At 34.7% G+C, this 23,322-nt stretch overlaps 1 protein-coding gene, 1 non-coding gene and 1 pseudogene across 6 annotated transcripts; 2 read left to right on the forward strand and 1 right to left on the reverse strand.

Annotated features, from left to right (window-relative positions):
- The first annotated feature begins 2,486 nt into the window (after positions 1 to 2,486).
- On the forward strand, positions 2,487 to 23,322 carry LOC120144879 (annotated as a pseudogene).
- Positions 12,158 to 15,382, reverse strand: LOC120144880 (agamous-like MADS-box protein AGL66). Of its 5 annotated transcripts, none has more exons than XM_039158842.1 (10): positions 14,448 to 15,382; positions 13,966 to 13,996; positions 13,813 to 13,863; positions 13,512 to 13,682; positions 13,375 to 13,381; positions 13,225 to 13,286; positions 12,997 to 13,096; positions 12,868 to 12,921; positions 12,696 to 12,760; positions 12,158 to 12,524 (listed from the first exon to the last, which is right to left on the reverse strand). In XM_039158842.1, exons 1-10 carry the CDS (start codon positions 14,500 to 14,502, stop codon positions 12,461 to 12,463), a joined length of 660 nt encoding a protein of 219 aa, XP_039014773.1. In that variant the 5' UTR covers positions 14,503 to 15,382; the 3' UTR covers positions 12,158 to 12,460. The 5 variants fall into 5 exon arrangements, with proteins under 5 accessions (XP_039014773.1, XP_039014772.1, XP_039014771.1 ...); XM_039158841.1 differs by having other exon boundaries at positions 12,160 to 12,524; positions 13,966 to 14,076; positions 15,265 to 15,382; XM_039158844.1 differs by having other exon boundaries at positions 12,162 to 12,524; positions 13,966 to 14,076; positions 14,448 to 15,380.
- Positions 15,481 to 15,553, forward strand: TRNAA-AGC. The gene has a single exon. It is a non-coding gene; the product is annotated as a tRNA-Ala (tRNA).

Consider the following 23,322-nt stretch of genomic DNA (forward strand, 5'->3'; position numbering starts at 1 on the left):
GTTTATTCGGCCTACTGGGAGAAAACATTCAACGATTCGAGACAGCGATTATTGGTGGATAGCAAAGTATAGATCCAAAATGGCTCCAAACATTGCTAAACTGATATATAATTCAATTGTATATATGGTCACAAAGGGAGCATCAATTTCAACTTCACTACCATATGGATGTGTCATCACTCATCTGTTGAATAAGAAAAAAGTAGATTTTTCGCTTGACGCCCATGTTCGATTAACCCGCAAGATTGACATGTTATTTATTACCATAGGGGATATGATTTTGTTGAAAAGGTCGGTTGGAAGCGTGTCAAGGATGTAATATTAGATCAAGAGATGGAGAAAATCGACCCCATTGGAAGACGTGTTAGTTTGTAATGTCCCTCACCATTGCAGAACCCTCATCACCTAATTTTCTTCTCGACCTTGTTCTTTGGTACTTCTTTTCGCTTGCGTTGTTTTCGTTGAGGGTCGCGAACGTTGTTCACTACACTACTCTGGTTGACTGAATCATTCAAACCAAACAAGTTTTCAAATTCTTCTGTTAGTCTTTTCATCTCATCTCTTGCGGTTTTGAAAGACCCGTCTGTCTTTGATGCAATGTAGCATAACCTACTTGACGTTGCACGTTGAGCAACGAACCTTGCCATTTTCATTACTTATGGAGGCACATTCAAGTCAACAAAACTGGGTGAAGAAGCCTTCACGTCCTTAGTCCACCTACTTTAAATCAAAGACCCAGGCAAATATGTGTAATCCAAGTGCTTCAAAACATGAAGTTGATGGCGACACGGAAGTCTGACAGTCTCGAATTTTCTATAGGAGTAATTTAGGGTTTTCGTACAAAAATCAAAACTAATTTCAAATGCCCTATTTTTTTCTTTGTACTTTGTCAAAATATAATTTTGACATTCATCTGATAAAGACTGAATCTCTTCCTGAATTTGGTACAATGTCTCCCTTTGAAGTTCATCTTGGAACGCACAAAAAGATTCGTGCGTATAAATCTCAGCAGTATGGCTTTCAAGGTCAACCAATTTTGTAATCTGGAAGGGCTTCGTCTGGGAACTTAAGTAATCCGCTTTCAACTCGTTCATACGCATTCTACTAATTCCATCTTCAATTACATGAACAACATCTAAATATGTCTTCTTGTGTTTCAGTGCAATCGCGAGTGGAGTATTCATAGACTCACACCTTTGTGTTGAGCGAATATTGGCAAAGAAATGACCGGTTAGATATGCTTGTGCCCATAAGTGTCGAGTATTTCCCTTCTCAATCACCCATGAATGCTTTTCGACGTTGAATTCTGAAACAACCGAACGCCATTGAATATCAAATTCGTCGTTTTTCCACCAGGAAGCCATGCATTTTGAGAATGTTGCTGTAAATTTTGGGTCACCAATGTTAGCTTATGCATTGCGAGAAAGATGGCAAGAACATAATTTGTTCTTAGCATAAGGGATAACAGATTTGATAGCCCTATGCATTGCCCTATCCCCATCGGTGACAACTGAAATAGGCGATTTATTCATCATGGCTTCTAAAACATTCTGTAGCACCCACTCAAAAGATTGGGACGTCTCGTCAACGATTATGGCAGTAGCAAACACAATTGTGTTATGGTGATGATTGACACCGACAATAAGCATAATTGGTCGACCATACAAATTATCTGTGTACGTTGTGTCGAACGCAATTACATCACTGAAGTATATATAATCTGATCTTGATATAGAATCCGACCATATAAGATTATGCAATACCCCTGATTCGTCTACCGAGTATGTCATAAAAAACTCGAGATCATCATGTTTCTTATAATCAAAGTAAGCAATAAGCACATTCACATCCCCATCGATGATTTCCTTTGCTTTACCTCTTTGAAGTGCATTGTATAGGTCTTTATGTATAAATCCAACATTATGATAGCCCCCTGCCTGCTGCGTTAAATAGTTCATTACTTGTGACGTGCCAACACCGACCTCTTTCAATGATGTTTCCTCATCGATATCAGCATTACTTGCAGCTCTATTAGAACGCATAATTGGTGTCATAGCAGGTGTGCACAATGCATGATTATGTTTATGATAAGACTTACTTATAACCCAGTGATCGTTTGTATTTGTTGTTGTAAGTACGACTCTAGCCTTGCAGCCTGTTCTTGTGACTGACGTATGAGCATGTTGACGATCAACAATATTGACTTTTGATACTCGAAAACCTTCTTTGGAACAACAAAATTATTGTGTCTTCACATTCCCTTCCACGTCAATCCGTGTTGTTCCCCGACATGCACTAAACCCATGTTCCCATGCGAATCCCTCGTAAAAGTACCAAGCTTGATCACGTGAAGAGAAAAGCTGACCAACCAATCTGTCAGATTCATCAACATTATGTACTTCATGCCATTCCTCGGTTGGCTTAACATTGCCTGCATCGATATGATCCATGGCAAAAAATTTTGTCCAGTATGGCTCCCAAACATAAAGTTTCCAAAAAAGTGTGTCGATACATTTATTGTAAGTATGGATCCTAAAAACATCGAAGCCAATTATTATAAAGTAATAAGTAAAATATACTAGTTTAATGAGAGAATAGGTAAAAATATATGTCAATACATTTTCTAAAAGTATCGACCCCAAAAACGTCGAAACCAATAATTATAATGTAATAGGTAAATTAACAATGTAATCGATATAAATATACCAGTTAATTACAAAACAGTTAAACATAATGTATCGACACTTGTGGAATTTGTGTCGATACCTATTCTCCAGAATGAATGCCCAAACGAGGTGCACGCATAAAGTGCCGATACATTTATTAAAACTATCGATCCCAAAAACATCGAAAATGATAATTATGATGTAATAGGTAAATTTACAATGTAACTGGTATAAATATACCGGTTTTATGAGAGAATAGTCAACATAATGTATCGACACTTTTTAAATATGTGTCGATACTTTTTTCCAGAATGAATGCCCAACGAGGTGCACGCATAAAGTGTCGATACATTTAAAATTGTATCGATCCTAAAAATATCGAAACCGATAATTATAATGTGATAGGTAAATCTGCAATGTTACCGGTATAAATAAACCAGTTTAGTTAGAAAATAGGTCAATATAAGCACTACCTATTACATTATATAAGCGCTACCTAATATGTTCTTGTACTTGATAATATTTCCGGTTAAATGCGTATTTTATTATATAAGCGCTACCTAATATGTTATTGAACTTGATGATATTTCCGGTTAAATGATATAACATAATCGGTCTAAATTTTAACCGGTCACTTGTTTAACCAGTCACGCCGTTTTTTAGCCTTTTTTAACCGCCGCACAGCAGAACTTCCCGTTATAAAAGGGTTCTGGAAATTTCTTCCTTTTTGACTTTGTTTTTGTCTAATTTTCTCGTGAACCAAACTGATGTTATAGAAGGAAATATGGGTTCCAAATTGGATTTGTGTTGGTTAGGAAAAAGAAAATTTAACTTCAATTTCTATTTTACGTTGTTCTCTTGTCGTCCTTAATGGTTAGGTGCTTATCCTCACTTCCATTTTACATTCTAGAGCAATGGCATAACCAAAAAATATATATATATACGGTAAAGGTTTGGGGGTGGGGTAGGAAAGAAGGGTAATCTCGGAAGTGTATTTATTTTATTTTATTAATTGATTTTTATTTATTTAGTTAAAAATATAAAGATTAAAGGATGACATGGCGTGTTTTGATTGATTTATGAATTTTATTTTTAACGATGTTAACGTTTTGGGACAAATATGGTAACGATTTATAGTTAAGGAAGAAAACATTCCGAAAAAATATTTTAAGAGGCAACTTGGTATAAATTATATAGTCCAGGGGCAATGGAGCATTTAAGCCTTATTAAAATAAAAGATTGACAGTTATATTAGTGTTGAAATTAGTTAAATGAATTATATATATAATATCCGGTAAATAATAGAATAAAAATGGAAAATTTTATTAAGGTTGAATTTAGGTAGTTTTTTTAGGAGGTTATTTTTTTCGTTATAGTTATTAACTTTTAAGTTGTTGTGTGAAATTGAATTTAGTTTGAATGTTGAAAAATTAGAAAGTGACTTTGCATGATAAATTGATTAATTGTTTAATGGTGCTTAAACTTATATTAAAAAATGTAGTAATGAGTAATATTTGGATAAATGGTTATTAGTAAATGTAAGTAATTCAATTTGTGACATTCTAACTCTTATTTAGGAATTGAATATGGGTAAGTGTATAACATAAAGTCACTTTTGTTTTTATTTAATTAAGATGTGGTCACCATGGGTTAACTATCGTTAATAGTTAACATATTAGGTGACGTTGTATTTTGATATAATCACACATTTGATTCTTGTTATTTACATATTCTTTCAATTTAGTCATACTTTTAAATTAAAATAAATTTAATTCTCTAATTGAATGATGCTACGTGTAACCGTCTTGTTGAAAGAAAATAAAGCAAAGCAAATTGAAGTAATAATATAATATATTTAGCAAATTAAGATAAAATATATACTCGAAAAGTTAAAATTATTTTATATTTTTAAAAGTTTAGATAGGAATAAAATATATAATTTTAAAAAAATTAAAATAAAAACAATATTTTAAATTAGTTAATAATAAAGTATATTTAATCAGTTAATATAATTTTTTTAAAGTTTATATATATATAAAATATTATGAATTTAAGTTAAATAATTTATACACTATGATACAAAATTTATATATCATGTTATTTATTCTAGATTAAGCGTCGTTCTTGGCTTAATGATTGGGTACATGTTTGGTTTTCCAAGAGACATAGATTTGAATCTCTTTGACCCCAATTTATTTTGTTTTGTTTTATTTTCTTTTAACCAGAAAGTGACATGTGTCACCCTCTAATTGGTGAAAAATAAATATATGAAATTAAAATATATTAAAATAAAGTTAGTCATCCAATTGAACGACGATATATGACACCAGTGATACGTGACATCGTTCGATTGAATGAATAAATTTATTTTAATTTATTAAAAGTAAGATTAAATTAAGAAAATGTGTAAATATTATGGACCAAATATGTGATTATACCAAAATATTTAACTAATGACAATTAACTCATGGTTACCACATCTTAATTAAATAAAAACGAAAGTGACCATATATAATATTTTTTAAAATCAATAAAGAAAAGTGGACAAAGCAAAAACATAAGTGATTACTGTAGTTAACCTTATTTTTTTTTCAAATAATTATAAACCGAACCGAATTTTCATTAATCGAAATAATCGAACTTTTTTTCTTTAACCGTTAACCAAACTAATTATTTTTAAATATTAACCAAACCGAATAAAGTTAAATTATTTCGGTCGGTTAACAGAAATAATCGATTTTTTTATAATTTTTTAATTAGATGAATTTGAATATGATTAGATTTATTTTTAATTAGATTAATTTGAATATAATAAAAGTTAACCGAATTAACCGAAATCTTCTTTATGTTCATTCGTTGAATAAATAAACAAACATAAACGAATTTCTACAGTTCACGAATGGTTTACTGAACGTTCAATTCGTTTATAAGCATATTCTTATATTAAGATCAAGTTAGATGCAGATGAAGAAATATAATTTTCAGATCAAATTCGAATGTGTCAAAAACTCGACCTAATTTAACCTATGATCCTCTCTAATTACACGCTTGTTTTGTGTTTCAACGTCAACCCATCCAATATGTTTTTTTTAATCATTAAACAATTTATTAATCCAAATTTAATATTAATGAAAACAAAATTTAAATTAAAAGATAATGTCTTTCATTGACATTCTCCTCCCTATGAATCCTCATATAAAGCTTGTAGGCTGGCATTCATAACAAAATCTCGTTTTAGAAAAGCAATTCCATAAGCCAATATAACAAGCAAATGGTGACAAATATGTGTAGTTCAATAATTGCCAAAAAAAAAAGGGAAGAACAAAATTGAAGAAAGACGAAGAAGCTTTTAGCAATATCAGCAGTCATTAATAGTGGCATCAAAAGATGATTTTACAAATGTTTTAACGTGTAGGACGAAAGTGATAGATCATTAAAGTTGTGGGTTTCTAAAAAAATTACTTTAAAGAGGTGGCATTTCTTACTTTACCTCAATAGCTGCAGTGGCAGAAACGTAATATGCAACCGAAACAGGCCGTGAACAAAACACAATATCCCTCCGATGGACAGGAAATGGTGGTGCGTCAGACCACACGATGCCTTGGACTTCTCGTTCGATAGTATCCCTATCACCAGCGTTGACAATCCCATCACTAATATTATCCTGATCACCCTCAAATATTATCATTTCGGGTTAGAGTTACTTAAACGCAGAGATGAATTTAAAATTACTTCTCGAATTCAACAATACTTAAATTCACTTGACTTGTTTACAGCCTGATCAGCCACTGCTTGAACGCATTCGGAGTTCGGATCTCAATTTTTCATGGTAAAATCTAGTTAAACTAAGCTTTCCAAGGAAAATATGTTTGGTCTTACCAAGTGAAGATGAGACATGTGACGGAGAGTTGCGTATTAGCGGATGATCTGTGGAAGTCTTGCTGAGAACAAACACACATGCACCCCCCGAGCAGGTTAGCAAGAATATGGGCTAGAGTGAGCAACGCCGCTGCACCCAACGCTAGCTTGAAAGCATCACGGCTCGGGTCTCTGCACTTGAATATCCATAGGCTCAGGTGCTTCACCTGTCAAAAAAACCATCACAACCCCTCATGATTTAGTACTTGATAGATAGCGTTTACAAACAATATTTGCCACTTTTCAAGGGACCTTGTTTTGTGCTACTTAAGCTTGGATGCCAAGGATCCCAGCTCCAACATCCATGGCCACGATCAAAAGACAAATGACAACACCTCCGAATCTCACCATTTTCGGTTCTTTAGATGCACTTGGAGATTGTTTCCAAAGCCAAATGGTGAGTTGTTTGAGGAGTGAAGGGGTTGGGAAAAAGGTATATAAAGAGTGGTAAAGTTATAAAGCATGTACATTGAAATGGATTAACTAGTAAAGAATAATATTTCATTTCATCATTGAGTCCATTGAATAGGTTCAGATATGTATTAATTTGGAATGACCAAGCAGTTCATGTTAAAGTCAATTTGGTATGCGCCAACAATTGTTGAAACAATTGTTGAATATTAAGCATTTTTAGGTGGGTTGCTGGAAGAAGGATCTTTCGGTGCAAGTGGGAATTTTTTATTGAAATAGAAATAGAGTTAATTATAAGATTAGTCCCTAAGTTTCAACTATACATACCCTAGCTCATTTAGCTTCAAAATCATCCCAAATTATTTCTTCCTCCCAATACTAAAGAGTTTAGAGAGTTCTCTTGTGAGTAGTGAGTGTTTTGTAAACACATGTAAATTTTCTCTCTTAGTAAAAGATCTGCAGTAGTCCGGAGATGTAGGCATAATTGGTTGAACTCTATTATCAATTTCGGGTATTATTTTTCTGCTTTTATTTCGCATTCTCACTAATCTGGTTATAGGGAAATTACTCGTACTCAGTTTATTTTCTAACAACTGGTAATCAGAGCTTTTGGTTGTGAATTTTGTCAATTTTTTGTGAGGTTACTATTCATTACTATCCATTACTATTCACGTGAATAGTAAATTTCGTAAATAGTAAAAAAAATTATCGGCGATACGAATTTGTCGACGGAGGTGTTCTAATACACGGTGGTTCGCAAGAATTGTCAGAAACGATCCAAACGAAGCCAGATTCGAGTGGGAGCGATGGCTACAGACCAAGGGAATGTGAAAATTGAAAAGTTCGATGGTGCGGACTTTGGCTTTTGGAAGATGCAGATTGAAGATTTTTTGTGTTAGAAAAATCTATATCAACCTATCTCAGGAAAGCAACTAGAGGGCATGAAGAATGAAGACTGAGCTCTTCTCGACAGACAAGCCCTCGGAGTTATCCGACTAACGTAGTCCTAAAATGTTGCTTTCAACATAGCAAAGGAAAAGACCACGGCGGGTCTTATGGCGGCTCTCTCCAGTATGTATGAGAAGTCATCAGCCTCAAAAAAAATTCATTTGATGAGGCGATTATTCAATTTGTGGATGACGGAAGGGGCATCAGTGGCTCAACACCTAGATGAACTCAACACAATTACAACCCAATTGAGTTCCGTGGAAATTGAATTCGATGATGAAGTTCGAGCTTTAATTCTCTTATCATCTCTACCAGACAGTTGGAATGATATTGTTACAGTAGTTAGAAGCTCTTCAGGAAATAGTAAATTGAAATTCGACGATGTTCGGGATCTGGTACTGAGAGAAGAAATTCGACGGAGAGAATCGGGTGAAGTATCAACCTCCTCATCCTTGCACACGAAGTCCAGATGGAGAACTTCATAAAGAAATTCAAATCGTGGCAGATCCAAATCCAGAACGGGAAAATCAAGAACGGGAAAGAAAGATTTTACCTGTTATAATTGCGGCAAGAAGGGTCACTTTAAAAGAGATTGCCGAGCACCGAAGAAAAATATCGGCGCACAGGAATCTACCAACGTGATAGAGGAGACAGGTGATGCCATGATTCTAAGCGTCAACAGTTCGATTGAATCATGGATCTTGGATTCAGGGGCATCTTTCCACTCCACCCTATGCCGAGAAATCATGGAGAACTATGTCAGTGGTGATTTTTAGGAAGGTTAATCTAGCTGATGATGAAACCTTGAAAATCATTGGAAAAGAAGACATCCGATTAAAGCTGCCAAACCAGACCACCTAGACGTTGAAAGGAGTGAGACATATTCCTGGCTTCAAAAGAAATTTGATTTCTATAGGACAGCTTGATGGAGAAGGTTATAGTATAACCTTTTCAGGCTGTGAATGGAAGATTACCAAAGGAGCACTCGTCATTGCTCATGGTAAGAAGACTAGTACTCTCTATGTAACCTCAAATTTAGAGAATATCATTGCAGTAGCAGATGCTGATGGAAAATCAAACCTATGGCACCAAAGGCTTGGTCATATGAGCGAGAAAGGGATGAAGACACTTTTGTCAAAAGGGAAGATGTCGGATCTAAAGAATTTAGATGTCGAACTATGTGAAGATTGCATCTTTGGCAAACAAAAGAAAGTCAGTTTTGCAAAGATTGGCAAGACACCCAAGGCAAAAAAGTTAGAGTTGGTTTATACTGATGTATGTGGACCATCTCCAGTTCCATCTCTTGCAGGCTCATTATATTATGTCACCATCATCGATGATTCAACAAGGAAGGTGTGGGTCTATTTTCTGCAGAAGTCTTTAATACCTCTAAAAAATGGAAGGCCCTGGTGGAAAATGACACTAGTTTGAAAATCAAGCGGTTGAGGTCTCATAATGGAGGAGAGTACAGAAACAGTAGATTCAGATATTTATGCGCAAACAATGAGATCAAGATGGAGACAACGGTTCCTATGACACCGCAACAGAATGGCGTAGCAGAGCGCCATGAACAAAACTCTAAATGAACGTGCCAGAAACATAAAGATACATGCCGGATTGCCCAAATTTTTATAGGCTGAAGCTATCAACACTACAACTTACCTGATCAACCGTGGCCCTCAGTTCCTTTGGATGGCAGAATACCAGAGGAAGTTTGGAGCAAGAAAGAAATAAACCTTTCACACTTAAGAGTTGTTGGTTGTATTTCTTATGTACACATAGACTCTGCTGAAAGAAGTAAACTTGATGCTAAGGCCAACAAATGTGCCTTTGTTGGTTATGGCGGTGATGAGTTCGGTTACCGGTTTTGGGACTATGAAAATCGGAAGATCATCAGAAGCAGAGATTTCATTTTCAATGAGAATGTGATGTACAAAGATATGGAAACCATATAATCAAGTAGCTCCAATACCAAAGTTGAAACAAAAGAATTTGCTAAGTTTGAGGAGATTTCTGGAAATGATGTTCAGATCAATCCTGAAGCAGTTCAAGAAGAACCACGCACACCAGAACTGAGATGCTCCTCCAGAATTCCTAAATCAACCCAGCGTTATTCGCCTTCTTTGCACTACTTGTTGCTGACTAACAATGGTGAACTAGAGTGCTATGATGAAGCAATGCAGGTGGAGGATTCAGTCAAGTGGGAGTCTTCCATGAAAGATGAGATGGACTCGCTTATGTCAAATCAGACATGGGAATTAGCTAAATTACCACCAGGCAAGAAAGCGCTCCACAACAAGTGGATTTACATGATCAAAGAAGAGCACGATGGGAGCAAACGCTACAAAGCGAGATTGGTTGTCAAAAGTTTTCAGCAAAAAGAAGGTATTGGCTACAATGAAATTTTCTCTCCAGTCGTGAAACTGTTTACAATCAGACTGGTGTTGAAAATTGTAGCTGCAGAAAATTTACATCTTGAGCAGTTAGATATAAAGAAAACTTTCCTTCATGGTGATTTGGAGGAAGAAATCTATATGAGGCAGCTAGAAGGCTTCATAGAGGCAGGCAAGAAAAATCTGGTATGCAGGTTAAAGAAGAGCTTGTATGGTTTAAAACAAGCACCGAGACAGTGGTACAAGAAGTTCGATAGTTTCATGGGTAGCAATGGTTTTACCATATGCCAAACAGATCATTGTTTCTATATCAAGAAGTTCGACAACATCTTCATTATTTTATTGTTGTATGTTGATGACATGCTTGTTGCAGGTTCAGACATGATTATAAACTTGAAGAAAAAATTGTTGAAGCAGTTTACTATGAAGGATCTGGGTGCTGCAAAGCAGATTCTTGGGATGAGGATCAAGAGAGACACAAAGTCGGGGACTTTGATGTTATCATAGGCTAAGTACATCAACAAAGTACTCTCCAGATTCAATATGCAATATGCTAAACCAGTAAGTACACCTTGAGGTGTTCATTTTAGAATCTCCAAAGAACAGTCACCAAAGATGGAGAAAGAACGTGCACCATGGTGAAGGTGTCATATGCCTCAGCAATTGGAAGTCTGATGTATGTCATGGTTTGTACTAGACCAGATATTGCTCATGCAGTGGAAGTTGTTAGCAGGTATATGAATAATCCGAGCAAGGTACACTGGGAAGCAGTCAAATGGATCCTCATATATCTGTGGGATACCATAAACAAAGCACTTTTTTTCAAAGGTGGAGATATGATACTGACAGGCTATGTAGATGCTGACTTAGCCGTAAATGTTGACATCAGAAGGAGCACTACAGGGTATGTCTATACTCTAGGAGGTACTGCAGTGAGTTAGGTTTTCTCAACTACATAAGATAGTTTATCTCTCCGCAACTGAAGCAGAATATGTTGCTGTTACGGAAGCCAACAAGGAGATGGTTTGGCTCCAAAGTTTCTTGGAAGAGTTAGGCAAGAAACAAGAAAACAATGTATTGTATTGCAACAGTCAAAGTGTTATACATCTAGCAAAGAATCCGTCTTTTCATTCCAGAACGAAGCACATACAATTGAGATATCATTTTATCTGGTCTCTTTTGGAAGATGGGATTTTGAAATTTGAAAAGATTAGTGGAGCTCAAAATCCGACAGACATGTTAACAAAGACGGTGACTACGGACAAGCTGAAGTTGTGTTCACCTTCAGTTGGCATGCTAGAGTAATAAGACCAGAAATACTACTGCATTGATCAAGATGTGAAGACAGATTAAAATCAGTCTTCAAGTGAAAGATTGTTAAAGTCAATTTGGTATGCGCCAACAATTGTTGAATATTAAGCATTTTTCGGTGGGTTGCTGGAAGAAGGATCTTTCGGTGCAAGTGGGAATTTTTTATTGAAATAGAAATAGGGTTAATTATAAGATTAGTCCCTAAGTTTCAACTATAAATACCCTAGCTCATTTAGCTTCAAAATCATCCCAAATCATTTCTTCCTCCCAATACTAAAGAGTTTAGAGAGTTCTCTTGTGAGTAGTGAGTGTTTTGTAAACACCTGTAAATTTTCTCTCTTAGTAAAAGATCTGCAACAGTCCGGAGACGTAGACATAATTGGCTGAACTCCGTTATTAATTTCGGATATTATATTTTTCCGCTTTTATTTCCCATTCTCACTAATCTGGTTATAGAGAAATTACTCGTACTCGGTCTGGTTATAGGAAAATTACTCGTACTCGGTTTATTTCCTAACAGTTCAGATAAGTATAAGACTTCAAACAAGGAGTACAAGATTGCAAGAACTACTACTGGCACACACGGACAAGTTTCTCTTTATTCCTTACATGCAAACAAGTCCAAGGTAGGAGAACTGGATAGTTGAACCTTAAACCCCAATACTGTAGAAAGGGAACTGCTTGACTAGGCTAAAGTTATTAACGATGTTTACTTATACGAAAACCACGAACTTTTTGAGCAACCCAAGTCTATCCACAATGATGCTGCACTTTCCTTGAAACGACATATGACATTTGCTATCTGCCATGTTCTCAGCTTGTCGAAGGTTCCATTTCTTTGATGTTTTTTTCGTTGTGATCATTTGGTAACTGATTCCTACATAATACAACGGCAAAACTTATTCAGCAATCAGCATTCATACATCTGAGTTGATAATTTAAATTCCTTCATTTACTTTTAAACTGGATTTCATTAGATAAGGGCTGTAAAAAATTTTAGATGGTTTAGAATTTCATGGAACCATTTGCAAAAGACAAAATACTATACCTTTGTGTTTCCGAGTTTGTAACTTCTGCCGCTGCCGAACTTGAGCCCACCTCTAGTGAAGGCATCTATGAATCAAACATGGAAGGAATTACTGCATGTGACAATAATTGAATATTTACAATAAGTAGAAAATATTCCTTCCCATTTCTTCCCCCCGTTTTCTTTGCGTTACCTCGACATTATTAGGATTTGAAGGTGAAATCTCTTTCTCAAGCAGCTTTTCATGCTAAAGGGAAAAAAAGATCGCTGAGATTGAACTTCATTAGATGAGGAGAAGATTCATTGGTGAAAATATACTCACTTTCAACTTCTCAATTCGTCGAATTGCGTCCATAACAATTTGCTGTCGATGAGTAGCTTCATAAATTGAGCGCTTCTGAATCGTTTCTGGATTATAAGACCTGTACTTTCCAATAACAATATGAAGCAGAAAACATATCAAACGAGCAAAGTTTTCACAAGCAGTAGTCAAGATTCCCAGCCTTAACTCATAAAAAAAACTGATGATAACTATGCAGAAAATAATGACCTCATCTTTTCCTCAGCTTCATATTTCTTCCTGTTGAGGTCAGCGAGTTTTCTCTCAAGTTCCTATGAAACCAAAAAAGACAAGTGCAAAGTTATGGGAACTATCATTGTTAGGAGCAAAAGAACAGCAAGTTATTCAGAGTTTGTTTACCTCTATGCTGAACATGCATTGGGTTAACAGCCGATGGATCATACAATAAAATGGAAAGAATGATGGTGAGATAGAAATAAAGTAAATCATAAAATAAGTATGTGCATGTTTGGAGTGAATGAAAGACAACATGTTACCGTCCTATTTTAGCCAGTATTTCAGCTTCATACTTCAAATGCTTCAAGCTTTTGCGCAAGAACTGTAAGCACAGGCAACATACAGCATAGTAGGGAGACAAAAACAGTCTTAGAAAATGGGGAAAATGAGAGAACGAAGAGCGATAGGCTACCTCATGGTTTTTGAGTGGTCTGACATAATTCGGGGATAACCAGGGGCAGAACACAAACAAGGACAGATACAAATGTATTAGTAAACCCTTAGCTTCACTATTTGTGAAATCTTTTATGGGAAAAAATAGCAATGGTCATCAAAACATACTGTCCACGTTCATCACACCAGTCCAAGAAACGAAGAAAGATATCCTCAATCCTATAGAGGGCATGAGAAATATTTTATCACAAGATGCATTTAGAACTCGAAAACACAAGAATATGGAAAGAACATAATCATCGATTAGAGACTCTTCATCACCTTCCCTTGCTGGCAAAACTAGTAAATTGACCTGTAGGAGAAAACATCATAAGTCCAACATCAGTATCACTAAACATAGATAAGTCAGCGGCCCTCCTGAGAATGCTATCCCTGCGTTTTATATAAGTCATATGACGAGACCAAGAATTGTCAATCTTCTTCTTGTGACCCATGATCAAAGGAAATCAGATGAGAAAATGAAGAAAGAAGAAAAACTGGTGTAGACTACTAAGAGAAATGGAGTTCATATAAGAAGGGAAGAATATGGATTAAACTTTTGGGGATATGCAAGAGGGTAAAATAGGCATGGTCATATGACAACTGTAGAAAAAGTCCCTTGATCATAATCACCAAGGGATTTTCTTTGGTCTGATAAAGCTAGATAGAGTAAATTGTACATATTCTTTAACTACGCCGAATATAAATTTTAAATGATGCAAACCTAAAATTAGAGACTGATTAAAGCAAACATAAAATAATACCCTTAGAATGGTTCAAGGCATTGATGGGAGTAGTCCAAGAAGGTACTGCAACCATGTTTGCCAACCAAAACGACAGATTGACATGTTCCGCGTGGCATTTCCATGACGAACTCGTACAAATTGTAAAACAAGATCCGTCCTTCGCAAAATAAGTACCATTTGGCCAACCGACGGAATCCACGTTCGGTATCAAAGATTAAAGTCAAGAGATAACTTTGGAAGGCCATAAAGTCATTTCCTCATAGGAATTTTAGAGATTTACATGCAGATAATATACAAACGAGATCGAATAAGATTCGGAATATAAGAGCTGATTGTCAAAGCATTAATATAACTAAGAGTAGTAGTTGGGATGTTTTATAATTCCTTAATTATACTTCAGTTACTCATCTGAGTAAACCATATAATTCAAAGAACCAGTATTTCATTAATAAATAGTATGCAATTAGAAAGGGAGAACAAGCAAACTGGAGCAGACCCAGTTTTCCAATGATTAAGATATTGGAATATCTGACTCTACTATGACCATCTCCATTAAACACAATCATCAATCTTTTCCATTGAATTGGACAGTTCTTAAACCTCACAAGAGCTCATTGCACATATAAAATACCACAAATCACGAAAACTAAACGGAAATTGTTGAAGCAAGCAAACAAGAAACGTAAATTAGAATAAAAACAGTAACAGAAGATAAACATAAGGAATCAGGAATGGGGTGTTTTCAAATTTCAATAATGACCCAACAACCTAATTCAGATAATCAAACAAACGTTTTACTTGTCATTTTGTAAAGAGGGGAAGCATGCAATCTCACCATAACATGAAAAGGGGAAGCGTTACATAAAACTCGCCACACCAAGAACCGATCGGAAAAAGAACTCAAGAAAACTCCAAACGCTTGAACAAACTGCTTTAAAGTTTCTTCCTTTTTCAGATTCCTTGAATCAAGTTTAGCGCGACTTCAATGAATTGGTGTTTATCCAGAACTTACATTTTCCTTAATATCTATAAATGAAATGCTAAGGTCAACGGGGATGTAGCTCAGATGGTAGAGCGCTCGCTTAGCATGCGAGAGGTACGGGGATCGATGCCCCGCATCTCCATAATTTTTGTTTTCTGCTTGAAGTTTAAAAAAAGGGTAAACTACGTTTTCTTACTTATTATATCAATAACTTTCAATTGATCATTCAAGTTTTTAATTTCTTCTGTTTTCGTCAGTCACACGTGTTAAATAAAAACTAATAGAATGGCATGGACGATTTTATGCTGACATAAAATAGAAACCATGTGTTGTCCCACTTCATTCTTTTCTTTTTTAATTTCATCTTCTCCTACAAAGATAAAACTTTAATTTGTTTTCTCTTCAACATATAAAAGGTAAATTATGTTTTTCATCACTTAATTTTACAAAATTTCAATTTAATTCTTTAACTTTTCAATTACTTTTATTTTGGTCACTCACATGTTTAAATAAAAAATTATAGTATGACGTGGACTATTTTATGTTGACATAGAATTGAAATCGTAGTGTCCGTTTCATTTTTCTCATATAAAGATGAAATTTTAGGAGTTTCTTTCTTATGTCGCATCAGCATCATCGTTCTTTAATATCTTCCCCGACTACTTAAGAAATTGATAAGTTTGACTCATCTTTTCATACTACTCTATTAGTTTGTTTATTAAAAAAAACAAATTGTAAAACTCATAAAATTAAAACCAAAACTCATAGGAAAACAATTTTGATCTACAATCTTCATCGTTCAATGAATGTTAAATCAAAATATATAACTCTTTTCCTCCTCCACCTCCACACCATTTAGATAGTTTAAGGGAGCAAATGTTGATATAGTTTCTTAACTAGTTTTCTTTGATAATGATAAATTGGATAAACTATACGAACAGTCCCTTTTGTTTATCGGTCCGTGCAGTTTAAGTCGTTGAGCCATTAACTTCTATTAATACATTAACAAAAAATTTATATGACAATTAAAAATACAATAAAAAAATACGAGTGTCTTCTTCTTCATACCCACCGTACCCTCCACGTCCGCTGAAACTTCATCGTCCACCGTATCCTCCATGTCCACCATAACTGTACCGATTCTTGTCATCTCCAAGCTCAGCGTTGGTCGTTTCATTAGCCAGCTCACCTGCATAACCAATATCCATATACGAAATTTATGTTAGAAACAAATAGAATATAAATGTTCCACTCGCTTATATATTTCAACTGCATGCAATACGATTGAGAGGTTAGATAAATAAGAAGCTATGGTAGTTACTGACCGTTGTCCATTTCAGTGGTAATTTGAGCAGCATATGGGACAGAATTAGAAGGCTTTTCACTTCTTGGGCTACTCTCTTCCTCTTGAACCGAACCATTTTTTTCCTTCTCCATCAGCCTGGGATCATATTCATTAAGTGCACTACTTTTGTTGTTAACTTCCATTTTCTTTTGTTTGCTCTGAAACTTTGTCAGCCTCTTTTTCCTTGGGATGACATTTTTGAATTGCCTGGGATCAGATTCATTGTTTTGTTTCTCTGGCTCATCTACAACCTTTCGAATCGGGTCTTCGGCCGATGGTTTCACTTTTTTTGGCTTCTCGTCGATCGGGGGTGATCAGTTTCGGGAGCTTAACATGAAACATATTACCCTTATAATTTGCTCTGATCTTATTCTGGTCACAATTTGAGGGGATGGGGACTTCCTCGAAGAAACGACTGAATTTGTCGTCGCCGATAGATCTTTCTCTGGATATCCCCAAGTTCCCCCTACTTGTTACTTGGACTTTAAGTTGATCCTTCCTAAATCTCGTTGCATGAGTCACATGCATGGACTAAACCCTAAACCCTAAACAACTGAATCAATTGATTTAAATCTAAAATATCAAAAATCATTAAAACATGATTAAAAAAACGAACCTGGTAAATGTACAATCAAAGTGTCGCCTGCAGTTTCATGACCCATTCAGTGCGGACCTCCAAATCTTCATAAATAGACTTGAGCTTCGAATCCATAGCTTTTGTTTAAAAAATCCATCGAGGTGGATGTTTCGAGCTTCGGTCCGATCAAGAACAGCGAGTCGAGGGTGGAACTTGAACCACTACAGATTTGAGCCCAAGAGTTCATGAAATGCCAAGTCGAGATTCCATCGAGGATTGCATGGTTGAAGACCGTCTTTTGATTACCCCAGAATCAGATCATTTATCTACTTTTTCTACCGTAACTGATTTTTATAATGTTTTTAAAATTAATTTTAGTGTGATAGTGATGACTATTGAAAGATCTGTTGCAAGATCCTTTATGCATTTTAATGATAATATGTATAATGATTGTTTATTTATTTTGTAATCTTGAATTTATTTTTCTGATATTTAAACTTTTGATCTTTGATAATACATTAGTACTTTTTTCTAAATTTATATTTAAAGTTGTTTTTAATTTCCACTTAATAATTTCGTTAAAAGCTTAATGAGATAGCACCTAAATACTTTCATTAAAGGGTTAATGAGATAACAGCTAAGGGACTAATTGATTACATAAGGGACCAAATACACTTAAATTTTGAATCAATGACCAAATTTGGTCAGACAAAAAAATAAAGGGGTTCATATAGTTTACTCTAATAAATTTAATAAATTAATTATTTTTTAATTAGTAATCATAATAATCTTACCTCTGACACTGACTCTAAAAGTCAATATAAAATTTTCCGAATAAGATCAAGAGAATAGATGAGACCTAGATGGAAACAACTCACCCTATTCATCTTTATACCACCAACCGACTGATCTACCATCAACTGTGACTTTCCATCCAAACTAAAATGGATCACTACAAGAAAACATATCTTTAATGACACACGAACGATGAAACACACTAATTTATGACTTGCAAAAAATCTGTACCATAAAAAAATGTCATGTTTCTTAAAATCTGAACGATTTATGACTTACAATAATATGTGTCATATTTAATAGTCATAATCCAAAAAATTTAGCAAACACACAAAGTACACTTTTCACTGTGTGTCATCTCTAAAAGTCGTCTTTTAATTCGGGAACTATATATTTTATCCTAAAATAAATAAAAAATAAACTCGTTCTAGTTTACCCAAATAAATAGTAAATCGAATCCTTCTACTCCGAAATCAGTCCCTCAAACATTCATCAATTTGATCGAATTCAAACATTTCAAAAGAAATATTAAAATTATTTATATTTCTGTTAAGAACAAGTCTCGGTTCCAACCTTGAAATGGGGAAGGATGGAATACCTGATTGGCTCAACAGTTCGTTGTGGTCCACAACTCTCAGCGGCGGCGACGACCGCATTCACCGTCACTCCCCTTCTCCCACCATCTCCTCCAATGCCGTCTCTGAGCCATTTGTTCAGCCTCCGGTTCCCGTGCCTCCTCCCGCTGCGGCCTCGAGTCCTCAGTCCACTGCTACTTCCCCCAAATCTGAATCCAGAGATCGAGTTGATAAAAATAGTGACGATAATAACAATGATAATGACCAAAACGCTAGCTCTTCCGACAGTTCTCCGGATGATATCTCTCACCAGGCTCAGCTTTTAACCGAGGTTTTTAATTGTTTCTCCATTTTTTTATTGTTTTTGTTCTTTCTTTCTTTCTAATTCCCATCTTCTTCGTGTCAGTTGTCAAAGAAGGTAGTAAATTTGCAGGGACTGCGGCAGATTGCGTCGTAGGGAATTCCTGAAGGTGCATGAATCAGGTCTACAGCGTGGAAGGTGGTGACTCTGTCTTTTCTGTTTGGTTGCTAAGAAATTTTGAAATTTGTTGAGATTCCTATATTTTTAGTCTCTGAATCGAATGAATTGTCAATTCCCATGCATTGAAAGTTGCTTTTCTTTTTCTTTTGGATTATGTTGAGGGTAGGGTTATTTGGTTGCTCTGGCAGTTATTATTAGGGTATCTACCACCAGATCGTGTGCAGTGGTCGTATGAATTAGCTAAGAAAAGGTCCGAGTACAAACAATTTAAAGAAGAGCTATTGATGAATCCTGTAAGTGTTTTCTTTTTCTTTTGTGTGTTAAAATAGTGTAATAGATGAATCCCTATAGGTCACAACTGCAATTTAGTTATAAAACCATGTAATTTAATCTTATATTTGATTTCATCAGAGGCAAGTAAAATCAATAATGGTTACTTGAGAAATGTCTAAATGTTGACACAGATTTCTGAAATCTGACAATACGTGCCTGTAGATGGAACTAATGCAACAAAATAATTTTGCCTATTAATGAACACATGCATTGTGAAATTTGAATTCATATACTTGGTCAAATTTTAGAAGTTCATGTCAACATTTAAACGATTTTTCATGAACACTGTTATTAGTAAAACTTGTTTACACCATATAAAGATTAAATTAATAGTCCTATTTATTGAAAAAGACGAAAAACAATTCTTTAGTATGAGTAAAATTGATATTGGCATTGATGGAAAGCCGTCTATATGCTAAGATGGGCTTCTGAAATATGAAAATGCAGACTTGTAGATTAACTTAAGTAGCAAATGGGTTTCTTCTATTATAAAACAGTGGTTGTGTCAATTTTTGACTCATATGCTTTGTTAACTTTTAGAAGTTCATGTCAACATTTAGATGATTTTATACGAACATTGTTATAGATTTTGCTTGTTTATACCATACAAAGATTGAATTACACAATTATATTGTACAAGGGCTAAATTTCACTTTTAACTGTAGTTTGACTATTTTACCAAGACTGTCTAGATACTTTAACCAAATAGTGTATTAATAAATACATTATAATGATTTCATACACTATGGGCAAGTATGATATTATAAGTTCCTTTGTTTACTGGCATGGTAAAATTTTAACAGTATTTTTAAGGTTATCTTGTGTGCAAGGGCTAAATTTCACTTTAACTGTAGTTTGACTATTTTACCAAGACTGTCTAGATACTTTAACCAAATAGTGTATTAATAATACATTATAATGATTCATACACTATGGGCAAGTATGATATTATAAGTTCCTTTGTTTACTGGCATGGTAAAATTTTAACAGTATTTTTAAGGTTATCTTGTGTGTTCGATCTCTTTCTCTGTTTCTGTGAGAGTTTTGGGTTTTTGAATGTTCTGTGGCTAGTCAGAAAGAAATGGCAAGGAAGTTGGATAAGTATGCGATTTGTGACAATGATCATTCAGAATCTGAAAGAAGTGGTCTGCTTTCAAGATCACAGGTAACTCATGGAGAGCATCCTTTAAGCCTTGGAGAAAGCAGCATATGGAATCAATTCTTTTAGGTATATTATTAGGCTTATTTGAAAATCAGTTATTGGAACTGTATTGCATCTGTGGTGTTTTCTTTTATGTTAAGGATAGAAGAAAGAAAGAAGGATAACAACTATATGGACAGAAGTGAAAAAACATTGAAGGGGTATTACACTTTGATGTAAAATCTACTGAAATATAATTACAAGATTGAATAGTTTCTTGCACAATTGTGATGTTGTTAGCATTAAAATATCTATCCCATATATTATCTTTAGCTTTAATTTACTAAAAATAATCATATGTTTTATAATGTGTTATCTGATTATCTATGTTATTATTAGATCATGATATTTGGTATTTATAATTGTCAGTGTTATATAGCATTATAGTAAGAAATCCAAGAAGTTGGACGAGAGGAAAACAATTCATGCTACACATACTAGTTTTTGGTCAATACTTAGTTGAGAGAACATGAACTGAGCATTACTAGTTTACAACTGTATTTGTATACCAGTTTATACATGAAAGTAGTGACGGAGAGTTCTGATTTTTCAATTATTAATTGAATATGTCATTTATTTTATTCTCTAGTCCTTAAAGTTTTCCTGATTTAGCAAGCATTTAGGAAGAGGTTTTTTTCCCATTTGTTTGCTTAGTTTTCTTGCGATGTTAGTCATGTTGTTGATGAGCTGATTTTTTTTGAAATGTCCTCCTTTTAAGTTCTAGATAAAGATTAAGTGACTTTTTTTTGGGGCTGGTGGTATTTCAAGGACTCAGAAATTATAGAACAGATTGACCGAGATTTGAAACGCATTCATCCAGACATGAACTTCTTTTCCGGAAACTCGCAGCTTGCAAAGTCTAACCGGGTATGCATTTTCTTTCTTGTGATTTTGTTGTTTAACCTTTTGGACTTAAGTTTTGATATGAGAAACAAAGCCATTTCTGACTTATACCTTGCTCATTCAGGATGCATTGAAGGACATATTAATTGTATTTGCCAAGTTAATTCCATGTATAAGATATGTTCAAGGGATGAATGAAATCTTGGCACATCTATTTTATGTATTCAGAAATGATCCCGATGAAGAAATGGTGGTAAAGATCTCATTGTCTTTCCTATCTAGTCTGTATTATTTGTTTTAATGTTTTTCTTTAAGCAAAACTTGTTGGTGCAACCAAAAAAGTGTTTTCTTCTTCCGGAACCTTCCACTTTTTTCAGCTTTGAGATTTACATTTTGTTTATCGTTTGGTGTTCTTGTCAAACTTGTCTTTGCCCATTTCTATCTGCAACACTATTGCCACCAACTCCCACTTTTTTCTTGTCTCAAGCAACATGATGAAGAAAATTTTCATTTACTTAGTTGACACTTGCTTAAACTCTTTATTCTTCTTGAAACACCTATACTTAACGCATATAGAGACATGGGTTTGAACTTAGGAGATATCACCCTACAAAGTGTATCCAAATACTACTTGATTTTTTTTAAAATTTAACACACCCATTTCAGATACATATTCGCATGTGACATGACATCATATTTGAGTCTTGAGTAACAAATTGATGCATACAAGCCAAAAAATTTTATATGCTCCAAAACTGATGCATACATTTCCGTATTGAACTCTTGCAGGCTGCTGCTGAAGCTGACTCATTATTTTGTTTTGTTGAGTGGATTCCGTGATCATTTCTGCAAGCAACTTGACAACAACAATGTTGGAATTCGTGCCACAATTACCCGATTGTCACAATTTTTGAAAGGAACATGATGAAGAGTTTTGGTGTCATCTAGAGATCACAACTAAAGTAAAATATCATTGGAAAATCCAAACATCTTGTTGTATTGTTTAGATTTTATCTTTTCATACATTTCTTGTCATCTTCTGTATCTGGGTCATGCTTACCTATTACAAAAACCCCACCTAGGGGGACAATTAAGTCAATTTGAACTGTAAAAGCTCTAGAGCTCTACTTGAAACTCCAGACCTCGAAGTTTGGCTTGAGCTTAATAAAGTTTCACGTTTAAAGCTTGATTCAAAATAAAAATTGATTTGCTCAAATTTGTTCAATTAATCTTGTTTATCTAGTAAAAGATAAGTTTAATCCGATGCTTTGACTTCAAACTCGGTTATTTATACTTAAGCTCGAGTTAGAATTTATATTTTTCAATATTCATTAGAATAGTATAATATTGAATTAGAAAAGCTTGGTTAGGCTTGCAAGATATTTGAGTCTAGCATTAGGATACTTGAATTCAACTGGCTCAGTGGCTCGAGCTTTTGATTAGACTATGACTGAGCCATATTATGTTTTTTCTTATAAGCCAAATTTGAATACCTTGTAAGTGCAAGTGTCTCATTTACCCTTGTAAGCCTCGACTTCTCTATAATTCCAGTCCCCTTCCTCCCTTGTCATTTCTTGGCGTGGCAATTATTTCAGTCTAATGTTAACTACTGTGAATAAATATCACAGGTCAACCCCCAATTTTATGCATTTAGGTGGATTACTCTGCTATTGACGCAAGAATTCAATTTTGCGGAAAGCCTTCATATATGGGACACACTTTTAAGTGATCCGGAAGGTCCTCCGATATGATTGCAATTTT

The sequence above is a fragment of the Hibiscus syriacus genome, unplaced genomic scaffold, assembly GCF_006381635.1.
Source record: "Hibiscus syriacus cultivar Baekdansim isolate YM2019G1 unplaced genomic scaffold, ASM638163v2 tig00110890_pilon, whole genome shotgun sequence".
Taxonomy (NCBI): domain Eukaryota; kingdom Viridiplantae; phylum Streptophyta; class Magnoliopsida; order Malvales; family Malvaceae; genus Hibiscus; species Hibiscus syriacus.